Genomic DNA, 21,153 nt, shown 5'->3' on the forward strand with positions numbered 1-21,153 from the left:
TAACCCGTGAGCCTTTAGCCCATGTGAAAATGCTGCTTTGAACAAAATCTAGGGAACGCAAATGCCTAAAGGTAGGCTGGGAAAAATAGTCAGAAACATTTTGTCCTATTGCCAGTGTGCTTAGAGGGAGGGAGAAAGGGATATGCTTCCTCATTAAAGGCCAGATAGAGCTGTTTGTACCTTTGTTAGCATTACGATTAAGGCATAACCTGGCACGAGGGCCTCAGAAATTACTTATTACACATTCCCCAAACCTGATCAGAAAGAATAACCATCAGTAATATAAATATCTTTGAAGGGAAGTTTATGAAGAGGCTGTTGTAGTCTCATGAAGGAGCTAAGGGCATCTTTCACATACAGTACCAAATCTGTTAATGGGAGATCTGGCAAGAGCAAGCCACCATTCCCATGAGGCCTGACAGCCTACACTTCCAGAAGAGGGGAATCTGGCCAACTGCAGAGCCAGGACGTGATGGGGATGGGAGCTTGGCTTTTCTCCCAGGGCTCTAGTTCAGATGTGTGCTGTGCCTGAGCACTCTGCTGCCCGGTATTCCTGAAGCAATTTCACAAGACTACAGGGATGGTCAGCAGATGTTCTTGGCCCTGGTGGATCTGGCCTGCTTCCTGCACCCTCCTGAACAAATGATCAGGACATGGGAGGGAGGAAAGGAAACCTGGGAGACAATGTGCTTCCCTGCATCTGCAGATATGCCCTGCATGATTAGCAGAAGCCATAAGGGCAGGGCATAGCTGAGACACCCTGCGGTTTGCAAACACATGCAGCTTTAAAAAATACTTTATAAAAATGGCATCTTTCTGGGAGGTACAAAGGCTTGGAGGGGTAGTAAACCTCTCTGGTAGCGTCTGATCAAATGCAACCCTTGAAAAGATCAGGTAGTGTCCTTTTATACCAGTCCAGTAATAATAGTAAAAAAAAAAACAGCCCACCCCAAAACCAAACAAAATAAGCAAGCAAACAAAAAAGAAAAAAAGATATTACCTTGGCCATTCTTTATTTTTGTCTAACCCACCCCAGACACAAATCGTAGAGACCTGGCTTTTGGGTCTAGATGAGCTGGGCCTAGGATAAGACCAGTAGAAGACAGCAAAGCTGTTTGTGTCTCCCCAGGTTGGATGGAACCAAGATAGGCCCTGTTGCCACTGAGAGCAACACAGAACTGGTTCTTCCTTACACTTTGCTTCTCACTGCCAGAAGATGCTCTGGAAATTGCTGGCATGAGATGAGGAGATTCTCCTCTGAAATACCCAAAAAATTATTTTCAAGAAAGATTTTGTAAAAAAAAGATCTGAACAGCAGCATTTCCTTTGAGTTCCATGACATTTGGAGATCTGGGGAAAGAGAAACCCTAAGCTGCACCAGGGAAGAATTAGATTACCAGGGACCACTCTTCTGACTCATGATTACATCAGGATCATGGTCCATACAAGTACTATGCAGAAGATGTGCTTGTGTGGAAGGCGATCTCGTCTTTATTTCCTCCCAGGCTACAGGTAGCTACATGCTTAATTTAGCTGTTAAGATAGCTTTTCCCAGATTATTTTGTAGCCTGCCTCCTCACCATATGATCTCTCCCATTCATTCTCCCTATCCCATTCCTGATTAAAAGACACATCCACGCAGCTTTGGGGGGGATTGCTCCAGAGGACAACCCTGGAGTAAGCTACCAGACTGAAATACGCCATTTCCATTTGCATACAGGGTCTGTTGGCTCATGCTTGCTCCATATCATATAAACAGAACCCTCTTGTACACTGCGTGTTCCTTGCAGTATCCCCACAGGGCCCTTTTAGCACTTATCCTACCCCCTCTTTGTTCACACATGCTAGATCCAGCATGTAGCTTTCCAGCCTAACTCCCTGTTTTGAAACACAGGTGTGGAAGAACTGGGGCTGGAGGGCCAGAGGAGTTTCCCACTACTCTGGGGAAGGATAGGAAGATGACAAACTTCACAGGGTACATGGGTGGCTCCTAGGATAAGCCAGACAGGGACGCATTGTCATGGTCTACTTCAGTGCCTTTGACACGGTGGAAGGAAAAAGCTCTGCATGCAGTGTGTACACTACTGGGGAAGAAGACGAAAACCAGGATGTCTATGCTTGTCTGCTGCTGAAAAGCTCCCAGCATTCTGCCTGGGGCCAGGGCGTGGATGGTGGTTTCACAATGTGGCTGAGAATAATGTTTCAGCAGGAGCTGGGAACGCTTCTGTACTACAAAGCACTTGGACAGAAGAGATGGACCTCATCCAGATCAAAAAAGAAAGGAGGTTGCCAGTGAGCTTTTTAACTGAGGAGTAGGGAAAAGCCAACCAGTGGTGATATTTTCCAGTGTTCCCAGGGACAAGACATAGCAAATTCTGTAGCCTGTAAGGAAGGATACGTCAAGGGATAGAATACAACAAGAGGGTTAACATTCAAAGAGAATGACAGGGAACAAAATCAGTGCTGTAATTGTCTCAACATCAGGACTTGAAGCCTGAGAAGCAAGGCAGGAGCACTGATACATTTTGTTAATATGGTAGGCACTTTGGAAACCTTGAGCTTGTTAAAAAGAAGATCAGAGTAACAGCTGGGAGGATTAAATCCTCACAGGTGGGTGGACATGGCTGAAGTGTCCATGCTGGGGACACAGAAAAGCCTGAAAAAGGGAAAGATGCTGGCGCTGATAACAGGAGGGAGGATTGAGAGTAAGAAAGCATCATTCAAAAAGCTGCAGGTGTGCCTGAGTACAGAACACAGAAAAGAATATAAACTCTATCAGATTAAGCATAAAAATATAACTGAGATATCAAAAAAGGGATTAGAAGATCAGCTAGTTAAAAAATCAAAACTCGTGCTAAATCCTCCATCTGTCACAGCAACAGCAAAAATCCTGCCTGAGAGCCTGTCAGACCATAGGACTCTTGGTCTGTAAGGCTCCTGGTTGTGCCAGACACACTGGTGGAGCTATAATGAGGGTCAGAACAGCCTCTTGGATAAATACAGCCTTTTCAATAATGTCAGTGTAGTTTCAGCATGCAAAGGGAGGTCCTGCCTTACAAATATCTTGGCATTTTTTTTTTACATGGTCAAGTAGTATGTGGGTAAGAGCGATCTGGTTGATGTGATCTGCCTGGATTTCCAAAGGTTTTTTGACAAAGCCATTCTGAAAAGACCTTAAAGAAAAGTGAACAGCAGCAGGATAAAAGGGAAAATCTAGCATGGATAGTTATTTGATAGAAGATGAAAAAAGCATTGAACTAAATAGAGTTGACAGTTGGACTTGATGATCCTAGAGGTCTTTTCCAATCTTAATGATTCTATGATTCTGTGATTCTAGAGGAAGGTCAACAGGGAGTTCTGCTGGGGTCTGCACTAGGATCTGTGCTTCTTAGTAAGTTCCTAAATGATGTGGGAAAATGGGTGAATAGTGAGATGATGGCGTTTGCTGACAATATGAATGGCCAAAGCACTGGTGCAGTTGTTTGTTTAGAAACGCTTTTGTTTCAGTGAGTATCAACACAAACGCGATGTGAGGTTGATGTCCGCTAAGTATCATCTTAATCCACATTTGCTCTTACAGCTCAGAGCAGGGATAATTAAGAAAAAATAATTTGGAACCTTGACCTATAAATGACATAACTCAGACTGGATCTTTTTAATTGCTATTAGTGGTCCTAGGCCTCATTCAAGCTGAGTAGTTTTGCAATAGATTAACATGAGAGGCAGCAGAACTGCAGTGTGGAGGGCAGTCACTGGTCTGCCATTCGTTGCTGCTGCTGCCGAGATCAAGGACACTTTTGCCTGGAGCATGCCCACCTCCAGACACCCCAGACCTCCTTGGACTGGTGCTGTGCACTGTGATGGTGCCATCGGATGGCGGTGATCTTAGGGAGGGTTTCCTTCTGTACCTCCTAAACACTGCTTATGCAGGTACTGCTGCTTGCATCCATACTGAACTCAGTATTTGGCAAGGGCTATTTCGCTGTTGGGATGGCCTTTATGTCCATCTTTAACCAAGACTCTGAATTTGACAAACCTGCTTTGGAGACTGGTTGTGGACTCTGCCTTTAAGGATAAATTGCATTCTTGATACGTGGATCAGATTTTAATCCAAATCTATGAGACTAACATCTCTCGGAGTATCCTAGGGCTCCCCTCTAGACTGGGTATTATTTTATATTTGAAGCACATCAGAGATTGAGTGACTGTACAGATCAGATTACAACATTTTGTACTGAACTGATATAGCTCTAGAAAAATGTTTTCACATTCGAAGCAGCTCTGCAAGCTTGGAGAACTGGAACTGGGCAGAGAGGGTGGATATAGCCTCTTATTTTCAGCCCTTACTTGAGCACAATGCAGTCAGGGAGCTGGCTCAGGTCTCAGAAAGCAAATATGTTGCTATATTTTGTGCTTCTTTATAGAAGTGTGTGAGGATGAGCATCCTCCTTCTTTCAGCTTTAGTACAGACCAAACATTGCACCTGAAACTTTTTCTTCTTTAGCCATTCTATAGGCAGGTTTTCTCATGGTGGGTGGTCATGAAGGAACCTAGCATAAAGCAGTCTCTTTCCCTGAAACCTCCTCCTCAGTAGGAGTCTTCTCCTTAGCACAGTAGACCGTAAGTAGGCATTGGTAATCAGGTCACCTACGTCTCAACACCTTTTGTATTTTAGGAAGCATATGGTGGCTGGTATATTTCCTGATGTATACACAAAAATCACATTGGTCTGGATCCAGGACCTCTGATTACCAACACGAACCTCAAACAACTCACACCTTCTTGCTCTTCTGCAGCAATCTCAACAAACTTGGGAGGTGCCTGTTATCATCTGACGTGCAGGGAAACAGAGGTAGGGAGGAAGCTGGTGGTTTGCTAATTGCCTTGCGGGCAGAACCAAATGATGGATGGGGGTGGCCTCAGTTTCAGGTGAGTGTTTCCTCCCTGAGGCTACCTTGTGACCTAGCACAACTTTTGTAATACTGACCAGGCCATGATTTTAAATTCCCTTGTTTTCCTTTGTTCCCTTAAATTCAAATTCTGGGCCTCTTCAAGACTGGAGGATGAGATTTTCACATTTTTAAGTATACATCATACTTCTGATTCTAGACAGCTTGATGTGAGGAATACTAATTCAGCCTTCAAGACTACAACATTCTTTTCTTTATATTTATTGGAAAAGAAAAGGCATCAGTAGGCCAACAGGAATCTTTCCCTTGTAAGGCCTTTGGGACAAAATTTATTTTTTTTTTATCTGAATACAGAAGTGATAGGACAGCTGCCATAGGAATTCTCATTTGAATACATGTCAGCAATAAGGAAATAATATTGCTTCATGCAAGTATTTTTTTTAAATGTCGTTGAAGCTGTTCATCTGTTCAAAACTACCAGAGGAGTATAGTGGAAAAGGAACAAGAGACGGGGATGTATTCAGGGTCCCAAAACTAAGCACTTTTTATAACTCACGTTACATATGCTCAAAAAGAAGGTGGCAAACCAATTCACTAGAATTATCCCTCCTCCTCCAGCTCTTCTCTGAAGACATCTGCTTGGCAAGCTCCATGCAGCTCCCCTGTTTTCACAGGTGCAGTGATGCCAGCAGCTATTTTTGCACTTAGCTCAGGGCAGCGCTTCAGCCACTGGACATCTGTGCCAAACAGCTCCTTTCCTTTGCAGACTCTGCATCCCAGTGTCCTCTAGGAAAAGTGCAGGGAATGTCATCTTCAATCCCTGCCCTCCAGCAACCCAGGGAGAGAGGCCTGTCTCTTCTCCCTCAACGATGTTAGTCCACCTGCGCTGAGCCACTGTGAGCTTGTTTGTGTGAGGTGGCAGTTCATCTCCCTGGTTTCTCTGCAGAAAATGGAGGGCTTGCAGGTTGTATTTGGGCAATGTGGGTCACTGATGGTGGAAGAAGAGTAGTGAGAAGAGTCAACGCTATCGGTTAGTAAAGGAGGAACAAAGTTAGTAATGCAGGATCTTTCCATGAAGGCTGCAGAGGTGCCTAAATGCAGTGAGTCTCTTCTGCAAGCAGTTTTTTCCCCAAACCATTGGTCACAGCACTCAAGAGGTGAAATACGTCCAAAAGGCAGCTTCTAAGCGTCTAGATTAATCAGAGAACAGCTAATATGCTTAGCTGCTGACAGCAAGTAAAAGCAGTTATCCTCTCCTTGGCCAGGGTGGGCAACAATGGGGAACAGGTGGTCCCCAAGGGCTACACACCAGACAGAAGTTTGAGACCAGCTGCCTTAGAGAAAACAAGGGAGGTACCTGATGCCCAGGGCTGGGGCTGTGTCTGACCCCAGAGCCCCTCACTGGGCCTGATCCTGACCCTACCTGCAGACTGACCTCCTGGCCTGGCCTGTGTGTGTATGGGAAGGAGCTGAGGTTTGTGACAAATTGGAAGTTAAAATGAGCACACAAATTAATTGCATTTTGAACAGGTTTCGGCTTTTCCCTGTGAAATTAGATGAATCATCTCTGAACCATTTTTGTCCTGACAGGAAATGGTGAGAGTTAACATGTACAGCTGGGCCTCAGGAGGAGGATGGAAAACTTGAACCAGACAAAAATTGGAGGATCCAAGTAACTGCGTTTTTAAGAAATGTGCATAAGTGACTCCCAGTTTTCCCATCTCCAAAATGGGGACTTCACGTGTTTGGGAAAGGTGTGGCAATGTGCCATGAATAAATGCAGCGCAGTTAAATACTCATATGGAAAAGTCGTAAGGAAGGGAAGAAAAGGAGCACACAGTTCAGGAAGAATTATCCTCAGTATGTGTACAAACAGCTGTACACTGAACCTCTGTAAGGCTCTTCCTTGGACTTGTAATGTTATCTACAGTGGCCACTATGCTTTGTCACCTCGTGCCAGGTTAAGTATCACAAAAGGAAAAATGGAACATTAATCTTAAAAAAATTTCTCGTCATCTTGCAGGCATTAAGTTTTGTTTGGAAATCTGTATATTTTTTCAAGTTAGTAGGCATATGTTACTGGTTATAACAATGCTGGCTAGGAAGCACTCTAAAAAGGCTTTCACATCTAGCCCTGCAGTCTGAGCTTGCCCACATTGATAGCACAGCATAAAACTGTCTGTAGGATTTGCTGGCAGATCTTGGTTACTCTACCAGATGCCTCTGTCCATACTTACAGAACATCTAGAGACCAACAGCATGGCGTACCACTGAGGTCCTGTTGTTCTTGATGGTCACCTCTCCTAAGGCAAGGCAGAAAAGCTTGCTGTATCTGTGATGGCAAATGCATAAGAGGGAAGGAGAATCCCTCCCAGCAAGTGTCCTCCCTGCCTGCTCCTTTTTGTGTCTGCATTGCAGGGAAACATGTCCTACTTCATGTATCTTTATTAAGCTTGATCATGGCTAAACTAATGACTTCTGGTGCATACCTTCAGGATTTTTGTGCTGTTAATCACACAAGAAATAGCAGTATTTGGGGGAGGAGGGCAAACCACTGTCCTTGTGTATTCACTACTGAATGAGGTGACACTGTATTCAGCTCTTCTTGTATGCCTTGATTTTACTCTGGTAGGTCTGCATCCTCCCCCTAATACACATGGCTTAACTGCTTGTTTGTGAGATGATCATGAGAATATATTTTTCTTCTCAACAATAAAGGAAGGGAATAATGGAGTAAACACATAAGTGGAAAATCAAATTAGTAGAAGCACTTAAAATAATTACAAAAAGTACCTTCAAGTTGCAAAATGGTGATTTAACGTGTTTTGGAGGTGAATAGCCTCAAAAGTGGAGTAAGGCAAGGACTACAGCAATGTGCTGCAGTGTTGCTCTGGCACATACTGAGAGGCTTTTCCTCTGGACATGGTTGGTGTTGTAGTTATCACTGATATACAGGATTTAGACATACAGCTGTATTCAATCTGACTATGTCTGTGTAAGGAAAACAGTCTTGAAAATATCAGATTACAGATTGGGGGAAAATGTGCTTTTGTGCTGCATTATTACTCTTGCAAAATAAGAATTGCAGAGAATGGTGGAAATTGCTTTTTTGTGAGGTAGAAAGGCTTCTGTCCCAGAAGGCTCCTGTATTGGCATAGGTAATGTGTGAAAAGAGCTGGTAAGTATAAAAAGATTCAGCTTACAGACACTGTAACAAATTTAATTTTTAAAGGACATCAGGGCTTTTACCAGGCCTAGATGGGACAGAGCAGACATACAGTCATCCACCTGATTTCAGGAAACTTTAGGACACGTTAATAATTTTACTATGCAATGTTTTATGCCCCCTATTACTACATAAAGTAAATGTGTTACAGTCAAGTTCTCTTGCCTTTGTAAAATTCCCAGTGACCATTGATCTATAAGCCACACTGTTTCCAATACAGCTTTGAAAACCCAGATCCAGGTTTGCTGGATTTGCTACCTTATTCATCCTCCCTGTCTCAGGGGTAACTCCTCAGCTAGGAGACCTCAATGGTGAGAAAGAGTAAGAAGGAAAACATAAGTGGGAGAAGAAAATAAGTTTATTTTCTTAAAGTCCTTTTTACCATAAATATACTAGAAAAGGTCAAACTGCCTACACAAACTCTCAAGAAAATGGGACTTTATGAATTAATTGAAGATTAAAGGTCACCCAAAATCTACAAAAGGTTCATTTTCCTTCCCTGTAGGGAAACGAGGGAGGGGAGCGGGGCAATATTTTTCCACTCAGAGATCTTGCATTTTATTGAATTAGGAAAGATGATCATCTGGTCAGCACCACATGTAAACTGTTGAAGTGCAGTTTGTACACATCAGGTACAAATGGGGCAATATGAGGGTGTTAAACTGGCTGATGGCCAAGGTAAATGAATTAGGAGCAAAAACGTATACAGCGTTTGAGCTGATGAGGAGGTGTGCATGCTAACAGAGTAGTCACCACATTGTGAATAAACAACTTTGCATCACTTTGTGCTGCAGCCAAAGGTTTTACTTAGAGAAGCTGCTGTGACTCAATCTGTAACTTGGTAAAAGAGCAGTGAGAAAAAAAATGTGATTTTTCTTCCTAGCTTGGCATCAAAATGTGAATAAAATGGTGCTTTCACATCTCTTGCAGACTCAATTTCTGCCAATTTTTTTTTCTATGTTACTGAATCATACCAACAGATTTTACAGAAATAGCCCTATGTGCTTTATTTAGAGTGTGGTCGGTTTCTGTATACCAGAGTTACATGAAGCTCAGTGATTCGACACAAACCTTTTAATCTTTGGTCTCCGTGTCCCAGTTTATCCCATTAACATTAAAGAGCCTTTTGCTATGTTAGCAAAAGCAGAGAGTTGCAGAGAAAGTAGCCCATTCTGAGTTAAATAAAATATACGCTATTATTGCATGTGTAGCCTCCAGAAACCTTAGCTTTGGAAGTACTGCGAAAAAAAAAATCCCTAATTGAGTGTTTCGCAGTAGCCAGAGGTATAAATCTCGGTAAGAGAAGGGGAGGCACGGCTTGTGGGAGTTTGTGCTACCTCACTCTCTTTGAAATCATTTTATTTTAAAGAATGAGATTCTAACTGTTCGCTTTCTTCTCTAATGTGGGGAAGACCCTCTGAAGATTAACACCGAGTTTCCTGTCTCACGTTAACTTTAAAGGAGAATTTCTAATTTACAAAGAAAAACAAAACTTTCTCTCTCTGAAGGTCAGTTCTGTTCCAGGACGCGGGATTTATCGTCCCCCTTTTAACCAAACACCACTCTTTTCGCGCAAAACACCGACAGGCGAAAATAGGCACTTCCTCGGCCACACAGATGTAGAAGAGGGGCAATTTCGTGACAGATAAAGTAGGAAAAAAACATTTTATTATCCCCGAAGAAACACAAGCCGAGCCGCCGGGCGCCGGGCGGCGGCGGGCGGGGCGGGGCGGCCGCCACCAATCAGCGCCCGCCGCGCTGCTATAAATGGGGGCGCCGCGGCTGCCGCCGCCCAGAGCTGTCCGAGTCGCCGTCATGTCCGAGACTGCCCCCGCTGCAGCGCCCGCCGCCGCCGCCCCGGCCCCCGCCGCCGCCAAGGCCGCCGCCAAGAAGCCGAAGAAGGCGGCGGGCGGCTCCAAAGCCCGCAAGCCGGCGGGCCCCAGCGTCACCGAGCTGATCACCAAGGCCGTGTCCGCCTCCAAGGAGCGCAAGGGGCTCTCCCTCGCCGCCCTCAAGAAGGCGCTGGCCGCCGGCGGCTACGATGTGGAGAAGAACAACAGCCGCATCAAGCTGGGGCTTAAGAGCCTCGTCAGCAAGGGCACCCTGGTGCAGACCAAGGGCATTGGTGCGTCTGGGTCTTTCCGCCTGAGTAAGAAGCCTGGAGAAGTGAAAGAGAAAGCCCCGAAGAAGCGGGCGGCCGCTGCCAAGCCCAAGAAGCCGGCGGCCAAGAAGCCCGCCAGCGCCACCAAGAAGCCCAAGAAGGCGGTGACCGCGAAGAAGAGCCCCAAGAAAGCCAAGAAGCCGGCGGCCGCCGCGACCAAGAAAGCAGCCAAAAGCCCCAAGAAAGCGACGAAGGCCGCCAAGCCCAAAAAGGCGGTGGCAGCAGCGAAGAGCCCGGTCAAGGCGAAGGCGGTGAAGCCCAAAGCAGCCAAGCCCAAGGCGGCCAAGCCGAAAGCGGCCAAGGCGAAGAAGGCGGCGCCCAAGAAGAAGTAAACCCACGTGGAAGAAAACTCTTGCTCCGCTCTTAAACCCAACGGCTCTTTTAAGAGCCACCCAAGATTTCTTAAAAAGGGCTGAAAAAGCTGTGCCTGGCACCACACGCTTGGGGGAGGGAGACCATGGGGAGGTGTTAAGGGGAGCAGCAGTCCGCTGGCGACAGCATTTCGCTCCAGTTGGGGGACGGGCAGATGGGGCAGCGGACTTCAGCGCCGTGTTTAAATCTCCCCGCCGCTACCGGGCAGGGTTGGCGGCGCGCCGATGCTTTGGGAAGCCCAGACGGGGCCGGGATTGGCTGCGGCATGGGGAGGGCCGAGCTTCGCCCGGGCAGCCCCGCCCCGGCCATGGGAGGGGGTGAAAGAGCACGGGGCTGCTCCCCGCAGCTATCGCGGACATAGCAGTGGCAGTCTCTGCCGAATATTTCGAAAGATGCCGCGGCTTTGTAAAGCCTTTATTTAATGAATCTTTCAAACTCTTTTTCTGAATTTGTTGGTGGCTCTGAAAAGAGCCTTTGGGTCTCTCTGGGAAAAAGTTCCCGGGCGTTGTTTGTTCGGCGTTCACTTGGCTTTAGCCTTATGGCTGTCGGTCTTCTTGGGCAGCAGCACGGCCTGGATGTTGGGCAGCACCCCGCCCTGCGCGATGGTCACCTTGCCCAGCAGCTTGTTGAGCTCCTCGTCGTTGCGGATGGCCAGCTGGAGGTGGCGCGGGATGATGCGCGTCTTCTTGTTGTCGCGGGCCGCGTTGCCCGCCAGCTCCAGGATCTCGGCCGTCAGGTACTCCAGCACGGCCGCCAGGTACACCGGGGCGCCGGCGCCCACCCGCTCCGCGTAGTTGCCCTTGCGCAGCAGCCGGTGCACGCGGCCCACGGGGAACTGCAGCCCGGCCCGCGACGAGCGCGACTTAGCCTTGGCGCGCGCCTTCCCGCCCTGCTTCCCGCGCCCGGACATCGCAGCCACAGCGTACAAGAAGCTCTTCTGAAATGAAAGTAATTCCGCAGCTCGCCCTTATATCCCTTCTCGGAGAAAGGCGCGAATTTCGATAGGCTGAGAAGAGGACATTGATAAAGCAGCCAATGGGAACGTGGATCCAATTCTAACCAATTGTTATGAACTACGGCAAATACGTCAATACAAACAACCCTCAGCCAATACAAATTATGGCCAGAGGAAACCCTGATTTGCATGCCGTCCCTATAAAAGGAGGGCGCCCACAAACACTCCACATCTGCGATCGATACTTTTTTGCCGAAGTTGGGCTGAAAGAGTCGTTATAATGCCTGAGCCGGCCAAGTCCGCCCCCGCTCCCAAGAAGGGCTCCAAGAAGGCGGTGACCAAGACGCAGAAGAAGGGCGACAAAAAACGCCGTAAGAGCCGCAAGGAGAGCTACTCGATCTACGTGTACAAGGTGCTGAAGCAGGTGCACCCCGACACGGGCATCTCGTCCAAGGCCATGGGCATCATGAACTCCTTCGTGAACGACATCTTCGAGCGCATCGCCGGCGAGGCCTCTCGCCTGGCGCACTACAACAAGCGCTCCACCATCACCTCGCGGGAGATCCAGACGGCCGTGCGGCTCCTGCTGCCCGGCGAGCTGGCCAAGCACGCCGTCTCCGAGGGCACCAAGGCTGTCACCAAGTACACCAGCTCCAAGTAAGCTGCCTCGGCGCCCTGCGCCAGGCCTTCTCAACCCAAAGGCTCTTTTAAGAGCCACCCACCTTCTCATAAAAAGAGCTGATGCTGTAGTGACTTGTTTGTACTTGCCCTGTGTCCTTGATGGGAAATGAAGTATGAATGATAGTGTTTAAGCACTGCTAGTGCGAAGAAATGTGGGATGTACCTGTGGGTGGTAAACGCTGTGTTGTCTGCCTTAGTGGAGCAGGGAACACTCAGGATTCAATAAAAGTACCCAGGGGAACCAGATTCGCTTCTGCGTTGTGTTTCGTGGCGATTGAACAATAAAAGAGCAATGTAGTATCTTCAAGTGCTCGAAATAAGCATTTCTGGATACATGGTATTTGCTTCTTTCCCCGAGGACTGCTAAAGCATGCACCCTGTTCAAGATGACCATATCCTTTTTTGCAGCAAAAAGCTCCAGGCCCGACCCTGCTCCAAACCGCACTACCCCAATCATTAGCATTGTCACTAGCGACTGGAGGAAGCAAAACGTGGCGCTCCATTACGTGCTTGTCCCGGAACAGCGCAGTCCTGCCCGTGGTCCCGAGCACGATGTATTCCCATCCCCAGCTCTCTTCCGCGGCTCCCGCTCGCTTTTCCCTCCCCTGCCCCGTACTTCCGCGTATCATAAATGCAGCCGAGAGCCCGCGACGAGAGCAAGGGACTGGCGGCCGAACCCGGGGCCGCGCGGGTGCAGGGCTCGGTCCGACCTGAGTGAGGACTGCGAGGGCCTCCCCAGCACGAGGCCCCGCCCCGCGCGGTGCCGCTCCCGGGACGAGGGCGTTGATGATTGGTCGCGGCGCGATCGCGGCGAGGAGCCCTTCCTCGCCTCACCACGGCGCGCTCTACCGAGGGGCGCCGACCCTTAACGCGGGGCGGGGGCGAGTCAGGAAACGTTTGCCTGACGCGAAATGTCAGCTGCCGCCGGTGCCTACCGTGTCCCTGCCGCGGCCCTGAACCGAACGCGGGTTCTGGGGAGCGGGGAGGAAATAGCGAGCCCTCGGCGGAGGCGGCGGCTGCCATGCGAAGGAGCCTTTGCCAGCGCTCCCGGTACCGGGAACGAGGGGTGGACAGTAGCGGGGGGCGGGCAGCGAGTTGGGAAGAGGCCGAGCGAGAGGTGTGGGTGGCGGGAGCCGGCTACACCGGTCACCTGCGGTGGTTCCTGCCACATCCCCGCTGCCCGGAGCGCTCCTCGTGGGGACGGCCCCCGCATTCCTCATCAGGCAGCGAGGCAGCCGGCGCTGAAGAGTCTCTGGGAGCCGGGGAAGAGCAAAGCGGCGGGGCCGGGGCAGGCCGTGGCCGGAGGGGGGAGGGCGAAGGGGGAAGGGGGAAGGGGGAAGGCGAAGGGCGGGCCGGCGGCTCCGGAGAGGGAGGAGACGGGGCGGGGAGGGGCGTGTTTCCCGTCGACGAGGCGCGGGCTTTTCGAATGCTCTCGTCGCCCAATGGCAGGCGGCCTGGCGCGAGCGGGCGGCCAATCGTCAGGGAGCCTCGGCTATAAATGCCGCGTCCGCGGGGCCGCAGGCACGGCTCGGGGAGCGCTGAGCGAGGGCGCGTAGGGACGAGTGCGGAGCGATGGCGCGCACGAAGCAGACGGCGCGTAAGTCGACGGGCGGGAAGGCGCCCCGCAAGCAGCTGGCCACCAAGGCGGCCCGCAAGAGCGCGCCGGCCACGGGCGGCGTGAAGAAGCCGCACCGGTACCGGCCCGGCACGGTGGCGCTGCGCGAGATCCGGCGCTACCAGAAGTCGACGGAGCTGCTCATCCGCAAGCTGCCCTTCCAGCGGCTGGTGCGCGAGATCGCGCAGGACTTCAAGACCGACCTGCGCTTCCAGAGCTCGGCCGTCATGGCGCTGCAGGAGGCGAGCGAGGCCTACCTGGTCGGGCTCTTCGAGGACACCAACCTCTGCGCCATCCACGCCAAGCGCGTCACCATCATGCCCAAGGACATCCAGCTGGCCCGGCGCATCCGCGGCGAGCGCGCCTGAGCCTCCTCCCGCAGCCCTTCCCGGCTCCCGGCAGGCACCCAGGGCAGCCCACACAGACCCAAAGGCTCTTTTAAGAGCCACTCCATGTGCAATGGAAAGAGCTGAAGCGCTCTGCCTTTAAACGGCCACGATTTGAAAAGAACGTGGTTCTTTCAACTTTTTTTCTTCCTACAATGTAGCATTTTATTTTATAGCCCCAGTTCGTATGGTAACTGGGAGCAGGTGGGGATTTTATATTGTAGTGGCTCGGCTGGGCTCGGGTCAGCTGGATCTGTGATACCGCTGGAGCTGGCTCGGGTAGTTTTAAAGGGGACTGCTGTCTTCCTCCACCACTTGTTAATGCTGAGATCAGGAATATCTCTGAAAACATGGGTTTTGAGGCCAGACTCAAAATGATGGATGACCACTCTGAAGGGATCAGGGTGTGTGGGGCTTCCTTATCACAGCACAGGAATGTACCTAAAAAGACATGGAAAGGAGGATTGAAAAGTATTGTACGTGGGAATTCCTATAAAGTTTGTCCGGATTTGTTACCATTGATAAAAAACTGTGGAAAAACACTTGCCTCTTTCCTGAGGGTTTTTTGCTGTCTGTTCGGTTTTTTGTGGTGTGGTGTTTTTGTTTTTGTTTTTTTTTTTTTTTGGGGGGGGGAATGATGGTGTGTGTTGTATTTTTAGTAACAGCTTTATAAAAATTTTGAAGGGGAAATCTGTGTATTCTTCCAATAATAAGTGTATATGTATTATTCTTTGAACTTGCACTTCCCAAGATAGTGATTACAAGATTTTATGCAGTCAGAAAATATGCTGAGTGATCAGGTTTCTGTAGTCAGGTTTCCAGGATTCTTTGGAAGATGCTGGAAGGATACGCGTGTTTATGTCTGTACGCAGCTTTCAGCCCAAATTCTGACACACATGCATGCAGGAGCAACCAGCCTAAAGATGTCCTGAGCATTAAAATAGGAAGTTAAGCCTTAGGCCTCTGGTTCATAACAGGGAGTAACAGCAGCTTGTACCATAACTTTGGGAAACACCTTCCTGCCTCCTCCCTGGCTGTGAAAGGCCACAGCTGCTACTGGGGGTGAGAGTCCTGAGCTCTGGGATGCGCTGAGGGGAGTTGGTGGAAGGCAGAGCTGCTGCCCGGTGTCCTCAGAGGCTGCTGGGCACCACCGACATGCTTCCTCTTGGAAGCACCTGCTGTGTTACACTCACTGACAGAGACAGCCCTTGGGTGGAGGAGGAAAGAAGGTGGAAAGACCTGACGAGTGTAGTGATCAGCCCAGGTCAAGGCTGGGTTTGGGGTTTATTTCCCTTTTTTTTTTTTTTTTTCTTTTTCCTCCATTTTCTTTCTCTCACTGTAGAGCTCCCCAAACGAGTTTGTTGATCTTCATGGCCTTCCTTTGAAACCATGTTGCAATGGCAGTAGGGAGCCGCAATGTTACCAAGCGATGAATGGAATGGCTGGGTGGTCTGCGGTGGACAGAGGAGCTACTCTTTTTTTTTTTTCCATTTAGTGTCTTTCAAACAGAATGTGTAAGTATTTAAGATAGATTTCATCTCTATTTATATTCACAAAACCAAAGGCTTTTTTAAAAGCCATTCCATGCAGAATAAAAATTTAATGCTTTGGTATTTAATGAAAATGTGTGTTTTGCACATTAAAATTTTCCACATATTTGAACATTGCAGATTATTGCCATAATTTTTTTTTGTTATTCTAACAAACCCCAGTCACTCCAGTCAGCATTCCTTGTTCACAGTTAGCATATAGCGAGTATGTAGTGACATTGATATTGCATAAATTTGGTCTTGCCATATAGCTTTACATTATTAAAACACAAAAAAAGTACTTATCTCTACATTGTGATGTTAAAATTGTAAATTGTTAAATAGTAGAATCTGCAGTGTAATTAATTTTGAACAGGACTGCAATTTAAATCTGAAAATGGAGCCTTCAGCATGACATAAAAAAAGCTGCTCAAAGTCAGAACAAAGACACATTAAAAATGAATCTCTTGAAAACTTAAGTTACTGAAAATACAGGAAAGCATGAACAGCTCCTTTTATTGTGCTCTGAAAAGTGCAGGTCAGTCTGTAAAATAAAATGCTACATTGTAGGAAGAAAAAAAGTTGAAAGAACCACGTTCTTTTCAAGTCGTGGCCGTTTAAAGGCAGAGCGCTTCAGCTCTTTCCATTGCACATGGAGTGGCTCTTAAAAGAGCCTTTGGGTCTGTGTGGGCTGCCCTGGGTGCCTGCCGGGAGCCGGGAAGGGCTGCGGGAGGAGGCTCAGGCGCGCTCGCCGCGGATGCGCCGGGCCAGCTGGATGTCCTTGGGCATGATGGTGACGCGCTTGGCGTGGATGGCGCAGAGGTTGGTGTCCTCGAAGAGCCCGACCAGGTAGGCCTCGCTCGCCTCCTGCAGCGCCATGACGGCCGAGCTCTGGAAGCGCAGGTCGGTCTTGAAGTCCTGCGCGATCTCGCGCACCAGCCGCTGGAAGGGCAGCTTGCGGATGAGCAGCTCCGTCGACTTCTGGTAGCGCCGGATCTCGCGCAGCGCCACCGTGCCGGGCCGGTACCGGTGCGGCTTCTTCACGCCGCCCGTGGCCGGCGCGCTCTTGCGGGCCGCCTTGGTGGCCAGCTGCTTGCGGGGCGCCTTCCCGCCCGTCGACTTACGCGCCGTCTGCTTCGTGCGCGCCATCGCTCCGCACTCGTCCCTACGCGCCCTCGCTCAGCGCTCCCCGAGCCGTGCCTGCGGCCCCGCGGACGCGGCATTTATAGCCGAGGCTCCCTGACGATTGGCCGCCCGCTCGCGCCAGGCCGCCTGCCATTGGGCGACGAGAGCATTCGAAAAGCCCGCGCCTCGTCGACGGGAAACACGCCCCTCCCCGCCCCGTCTCCTCCCTCTCCGGAGCCGCCGGCCCGCCCTTCGCCTTCCCCCTTCCCCCTTCCCCCTTCGCCCTCCCCCCTCCGGCCACGGCCTGCCCCGGCCCCGCCGCTTTGCTCTTCCCCGGCTCCCAGAGACTCTTCAGCGCCGGCTGCCTCGCTGCCTGATGAGGAATGCGGGGGCCGTCCCCACGAGGAGCGCTCCGGGCAGCGGGGATGTGGCAGGAACCACCGCAGGTGACCGGTGTAGCCGGCTCCCGCCACCCACACCTCTCGCTCGGCCTCTTCCCAACTCGCTGCCCGCCCCCCGCTACTGTCCACCCCTCGTTCCCGGTACCGGGAGCGCTGGCAAAGGCTCCTTCGCATGGCAGCCGCCGCCTCCGCCGAGGGCTCGCTATTTCCTCCCCGCTCCCCAGAACCCGCGTTCGGTTCAGGGCCGCGGCAGGGACACGGTAGGCACCGGCGGCAGCTGACATTTCGCGTCAGGCAAACGTTTCCTGACTCGCCCCCGCCCCGCGTTAAGGGTCGGCGCCCCTCGGTAGAGCGCGCCGTGGTGAGGCGAGGAAGGGCTCCTCGCCGCGATCGCGCCGCGACCAATCATCAACGCCCTCGTCCCGGGAGCGGCACCGCGCGGGGCGGGGCCTCGTGCTGGGGAGGCCCTCGCAGTCCTCACTCAGGTCGGACCGAGCCCTGCACCCGCGCGGCCCCGGGTTCGGCCGCCAGTCCCTTGCTCTCGTCGCGGGCTCTCGGCTGCATTTATGATACGCGGAAGTACGGGGCAGGGGAGGGAAAAGCGAGCGGGAGCCGCGGAAGAGCTGCGGCTTAGATTGCGCTTGGGCCACGGACAGGAACGGAGGCGGGAAAACGTGGAGGGCTGCGTTTCGCTTCCTCCAGTCGCTCGCGACAATGCTAATGGCGGTGGGGTCAGAGGTGGGGGTGCCCAGCCTGGAGCTTTTCGGTGCAAAAAGTACATCGTCATCTCGAAATGGCTGTGATTTCGGCTTATCCACTTTTCACTAGAGCGCCCCTCGGGGAAGAGGCAAGCTCCGCGTACCTAGAAAACTTTTTCGGGAACTCGAAGGGGAGACTACAGCATTCGTTTATTGTTAAACAGCCACGAAATAGGCGGGGAAGTGAACCGGGCTATCGGGGGCGTTTTTATCAAACCGCGAACATTTTCTGCTCCACTAAGGTAGACATAGAAGAAACTCGGAACCAAGAGTAACATCTTTGTTCACTAAAGAAATAAATAGCTAAGCGTTTTTTTTACATTTTTCCCTAAAGTTCGCGGGGCAGCTACAAACAAGTCACTACAGCATCAGCTCTTTTTATGAGAAGGTGGGTGGCTCTTAAAAGAGCCTTTGGGTTGAGAAGGTCTGGCGCAGGGCGCCGAGGCAGCTTACTTGGAGCTGGTGTACTTGGTGACAGCCTTGGTGCCCTCGGAGACGGCGTGCTTGGCCAGCTCGCCGGGCAGCAGGAGCCGCACGGCCGTCTGGATCTCCCGCGAGGTGATGGTGGAGCGCTTGTTGTAGTGCGCCAGGCGAGAGGCCTCGCCGGCGATGCGCTCGAAGATGTCGTTCACGAAGGAGTTCATGATGCCCATGGCCTTGGACGAGATGCCCGTGTCGGGGTGCACCTGCTTCAGCACCTTGTACACGTAGATCGAGTAGCTCTCCTTGCGGCTCTTCTTGCGCTTCTTGTCGCCCTTCTTCTGCGTCTTGGTCACCGCCTTCTTGGAGCCCTTCTTGGGCGCGGGGGCGGACTTGGCCGGCTCAGGCATCGCAGCAAACGCGCGGCTCTCGCTCACCAACAACAGCAGCGAAAGAAGCACCCAGTAACGCCGCCGGCCGCTGCAGCCTCTTTTATAGCAGCGCGGTGCAAATGAGCGGCTCGACGGCGTCGCGTCGCCATTGGTCGGGAATCGGATTTCAGGGCGTCACGCCTCCATGAGCCTCGCCATTGGGCGCCTCTCGATCCGTGTGCCCATTGGCTGCGAAACAACCGTCTCCCTTGCAGCCAGTCAGCGATGGCGCTGCCGCTCCGCCCGAGCCGGATATAAGCGGGCGGGCGGGGGTAGGTGGCAGCAGCAGGTCGGTGGTTTTGCCGAGGTGCTTTGGGGGTCGGCTGCTGGAGCTGTCTGTGAAGATGTCCGGGCGCGGGAAGCAGGGCGGCAAGGCGCGCGCCAAGGCCAAGTCGCGCTCGTCGCGGGCCGGGCTGCAGTTCCCCGTGGGCCGCGTGCACCGGCTGCTGCGCAAGGGCAACTACGCGGAGCGGGTGGGCGCCGGCGCCCCGGTGTACCTGGCGGCCGTGCTGGAGTACCTGACGGCCGAGATCCTGGAGCTGGCGGGCAACGCGGCCCGCGACAACAAGAAGACGCGCATCATCCCGCGCCACCTCCAGCTGGCCATCCGCAACGACGAGGAGCTCAACAAGCTGCTGGGCAAGGTGACCATCGCGCAGGGCGGGGTGCTGCCCAACATCCAGGCCGTGCTGCTGCCCAAGAAGACCGACAGCCATAAGGCTAAAGCCAAGTGAACGCCAAACAAACAACGCCCGGGAACTTTTTCCCAGAGAGACCCAAAGGCTCTTTTCAGAGCCACCCACTAGATCACTGAAGAGCTAAATTACTTTTAAGCGTGTTTGCAAACGCTTAAGAAGCACTGAAGGTATTGCTGTTCAATAGTAAAAGTACCTTATATGTTAGACCGTTTGTAGATGTGTGCTTTATAGGTGCAGGTGGGATTCATTCTCGGAACCTGAAGTATCTGACGGTTTGAAAAATGTAAACCTTTCCCTATAGTATTTTACTGCTGAGGTAAAGCCGAGGAAGCATCGAAAAACTCCCCCTCCCCCTGCCCTTCCCCTCTCACGTAGACGCACACAAAGATACCGAAAGGAATGCGTTAAGCACTGGCTACAAGATTGCACTTAAGCTCCCTTTCAATGCCCACCTTCAAAGGAATGAACGATCTCACCGTTGCTGTAGCAGGATAACGCTTAGAACAGCGTGAAGGGCTGTTCCCACAGTGGCTCAGTGCCTCCCCATCGTGACTCACCCTCTAAGAGCTCCTAATGAGGTAGACTCCAAGGCCCTAAAGCTATTCGGACTGCTTACCCACGTTTTAAAAGTTACTTCAGCTCTTTCAGGGAAAATGTGGGGTGGCTCTTAAAAGAGCCGTTGGGTTTAAGAGCGGAGCAAGAGCTTTCTTCCACGTGGGTTTACTTCTTCTTGGGCGCCGCCTTCTTCGCCTTGGCCGCTTTTGGCTTGGCCGCCTTGGGCTTGGCTGCTTTGGGCTTCACCGCCTTCGCCTTGGCCGGGCTCTTCGCTGCTGCCGCCGCCTTTTTGGGCTTGGCAGCCTTCGTCGCTTTCTTGGGGCTTTTGGCCGCTTTCTTGGTCGCGGCGGCCGCCGGCTTCTTGGCTTTCTTGGGGCTCTTCTTCGCGGTCACCGCCTTCTTGGGCTTCTTGGTGGCGCTGGCGGGCTTCTTGGCCGCCGGCTTCTTGGGCTTGGCAGCGGCCACCCGCTTCTTGGGGGCTTTTTCCTTCACTTCTCCAGGCTTCTTACTCAGGCGGAAAGAGCCAGAGGCGCCGGTGCCCTTGGTCTGCACCAAAGTGCCCTTGCTAACAAGGCTCTTGAGCCCCAGCTTGATGCGGCTGTTGTTCTTCTCCACATCGTAGCCGCCGGCGGCCAGCGCTTTCTTGAGGGCGGCGAGGGAGAGCCCCTTGCGCTCCTTGGAGGCGGACACGGCCTTGGTGATCAGCTCGGTGACGCTGGGGCCCGCCGGCTTGCGGGCTTTGGAGCCGCCCGCCGCCTTCTTCGGCTTCTTGGCAGCGGCCTTGGCAGCGGCGGGGGCCGGGGCGGCGGCGGCGGGCGCTGCCTCCGCAGCCGGGGCAGGGGCGGTCTCGGACATGGCGAAGCTGAGCGGGCGCGCGGCAGCTGCCGCGGCGGCCGCGGCGCCCCCATTTATAGCAGCGCGGCGGGCGCT

General features: G+C 51.9%; 8 protein-coding genes across 8 annotated transcripts; 4 read left to right on the plus strand and 4 right to left on the minus strand.

Annotated features, from left to right (window-relative positions):
* Positions 1 to 9,936: 9,936 nt before the first annotated feature.
* On the plus strand, positions 9,937 to 10,690 carry LOC142050499 (histone H1.03-like). Its single transcript, XM_075079167.1, has one exon. It carries the CDS (start codon positions 9,952 to 9,954, stop codon positions 10,627 to 10,629), a length of 678 nt encoding a protein of 225 aa, XP_074935268.1. The 5' UTR covers positions 9,937 to 9,951; the 3' UTR covers positions 10,630 to 10,690.
* A 371-nt stretch (positions 10,691 to 11,061) lies between these two features.
* LOC142050516 (histone H2A-IV) lies at positions 11,062 to 11,959 on the minus strand. Its single transcript, XM_075079204.1, has one exon. The coding sequence runs from the start codon at positions 11,577 to 11,579 to the stop codon at positions 11,190 to 11,192; it is 390 nt and encodes a 129-aa protein (XP_074935305.1). The 5' UTR covers positions 11,580 to 11,959; the 3' UTR covers positions 11,062 to 11,189.
* On the plus strand, positions 11,578 to 12,616 carry LOC142050533 (histone H2B 5). The gene has a single exon (XM_075079243.1). The coding sequence runs from the start codon at positions 11,905 to 11,907 to the stop codon at positions 12,283 to 12,285; it is 381 nt and encodes a 126-aa protein (XP_074935344.1). The 5' UTR covers positions 11,578 to 11,904; the 3' UTR covers positions 12,286 to 12,616.
* Positions 12,617 to 13,833: 1,217 nt separating this feature from the next.
* On the plus strand, positions 13,834 to 14,368 carry LOC142050505 (histone H3). The gene has a single exon (XM_075079179.1). It carries the CDS (start codon positions 13,878 to 13,880, stop codon positions 14,286 to 14,288), a length of 411 nt encoding a protein of 136 aa, XP_074935280.1. The 5' UTR covers positions 13,834 to 13,877; the 3' UTR covers positions 14,289 to 14,368.
* A 77-nt stretch (positions 14,369 to 14,445) lies between these two features.
* Positions 14,446 to 17,028, minus strand: LOC142050510 (histone H3). The gene has a single exon (XM_075079193.1). The coding sequence runs from the start codon at positions 16,982 to 16,984 to the stop codon at positions 16,574 to 16,576; it is 411 nt and encodes a 136-aa protein (XP_074935294.1). The 5' UTR covers positions 16,985 to 17,028; the 3' UTR covers positions 14,446 to 16,573.
* Positions 17,029 to 18,385: 1,357 nt separating this feature from the next.
* On the minus strand, positions 18,386 to 18,949 carry LOC142050529 (histone H2B 1/2/3/4/6). The gene has a single exon (XM_075079229.1). The coding sequence runs from the start codon at positions 18,947 to 18,949 to the stop codon at positions 18,569 to 18,571; it is 381 nt and encodes a 126-aa protein (XP_074935330.1). The 3' UTR covers positions 18,386 to 18,568.
* A 365-nt stretch (positions 18,950 to 19,314) lies between these two features.
* On the plus strand, positions 19,315 to 19,704 carry LOC142050524 (histone H2A-IV). The gene has a single exon (XM_075079216.1). The coding sequence runs from the start codon at positions 19,315 to 19,317 to the stop codon at positions 19,702 to 19,704; it is 390 nt and encodes a 129-aa protein (XP_074935317.1).
* A 623-nt stretch (positions 19,705 to 20,327) lies between these two features.
* On the minus strand, positions 20,328 to 21,093 carry LOC142050489 (histone H1.11R-like). The gene has a single exon (XM_075079155.1). The coding sequence runs from the start codon at positions 21,076 to 21,078 to the stop codon at positions 20,389 to 20,391; it is 690 nt and encodes a 229-aa protein (XP_074935256.1). The 5' UTR covers positions 21,079 to 21,093; the 3' UTR covers positions 20,328 to 20,388.
* Between the last annotated feature and the right edge of the window lie 60 nt (positions 21,094 to 21,153).

This window comes from Phalacrocorax aristotelis, chromosome 1 (genome assembly GCF_949628215.1).
Source record: "Phalacrocorax aristotelis chromosome 1, bGulAri2.1, whole genome shotgun sequence".
Taxonomy (NCBI): domain Eukaryota; kingdom Metazoa; phylum Chordata; class Aves; order Suliformes; family Phalacrocoracidae; genus Phalacrocorax; species Phalacrocorax aristotelis.

What these genes read in the sequence shown, in the direction of transcription:
- LOC142050499 (XM_075079167.1), top strand. Translation starts at nt 9,952, where the DNA reads ATGTCCGAGACTGCCCCCGCTGCAGCGCCCGCCGCCGCCGCCCCGGCC.
- LOC142050516 (XM_075079204.1), bottom strand. Translation starts at nt 11,579, where the DNA reads ATGTCCGGGCGCGGGAAGCAGGGCGGGAAGGCGCGCGCCAAGGCTAAG.
- LOC142050533 (XM_075079243.1), top strand. Translation starts at nt 11,905, where the DNA reads ATGCCTGAGCCGGCCAAGTCCGCCCCCGCTCCCAAGAAGGGCTCCAAG.
- LOC142050505 (XM_075079179.1), top strand. Translation starts at nt 13,878, where the DNA reads ATGGCGCGCACGAAGCAGACGGCGCGTAAGTCGACGGGCGGGAAGGCG.
- LOC142050510 (XM_075079193.1), bottom strand. Translation starts at nt 16,984, where the DNA reads ATGGCGCGCACGAAGCAGACGGCGCGTAAGTCGACGGGCGGGAAGGCG.
- LOC142050529 (XM_075079229.1), bottom strand. Translation starts at nt 18,949, where the DNA reads ATGCCTGAGCCGGCCAAGTCCGCCCCCGCGCCCAAGAAGGGCTCCAAG.
- LOC142050524 (XM_075079216.1), top strand. Translation starts at nt 19,315, where the DNA reads ATGTCCGGGCGCGGGAAGCAGGGCGGCAAGGCGCGCGCCAAGGCCAAG.
- LOC142050489 (XM_075079155.1), bottom strand. Translation starts at nt 21,078, where the DNA reads ATGTCCGAGACCGCCCCTGCCCCGGCTGCGGAGGCAGCGCCCGCCGCC.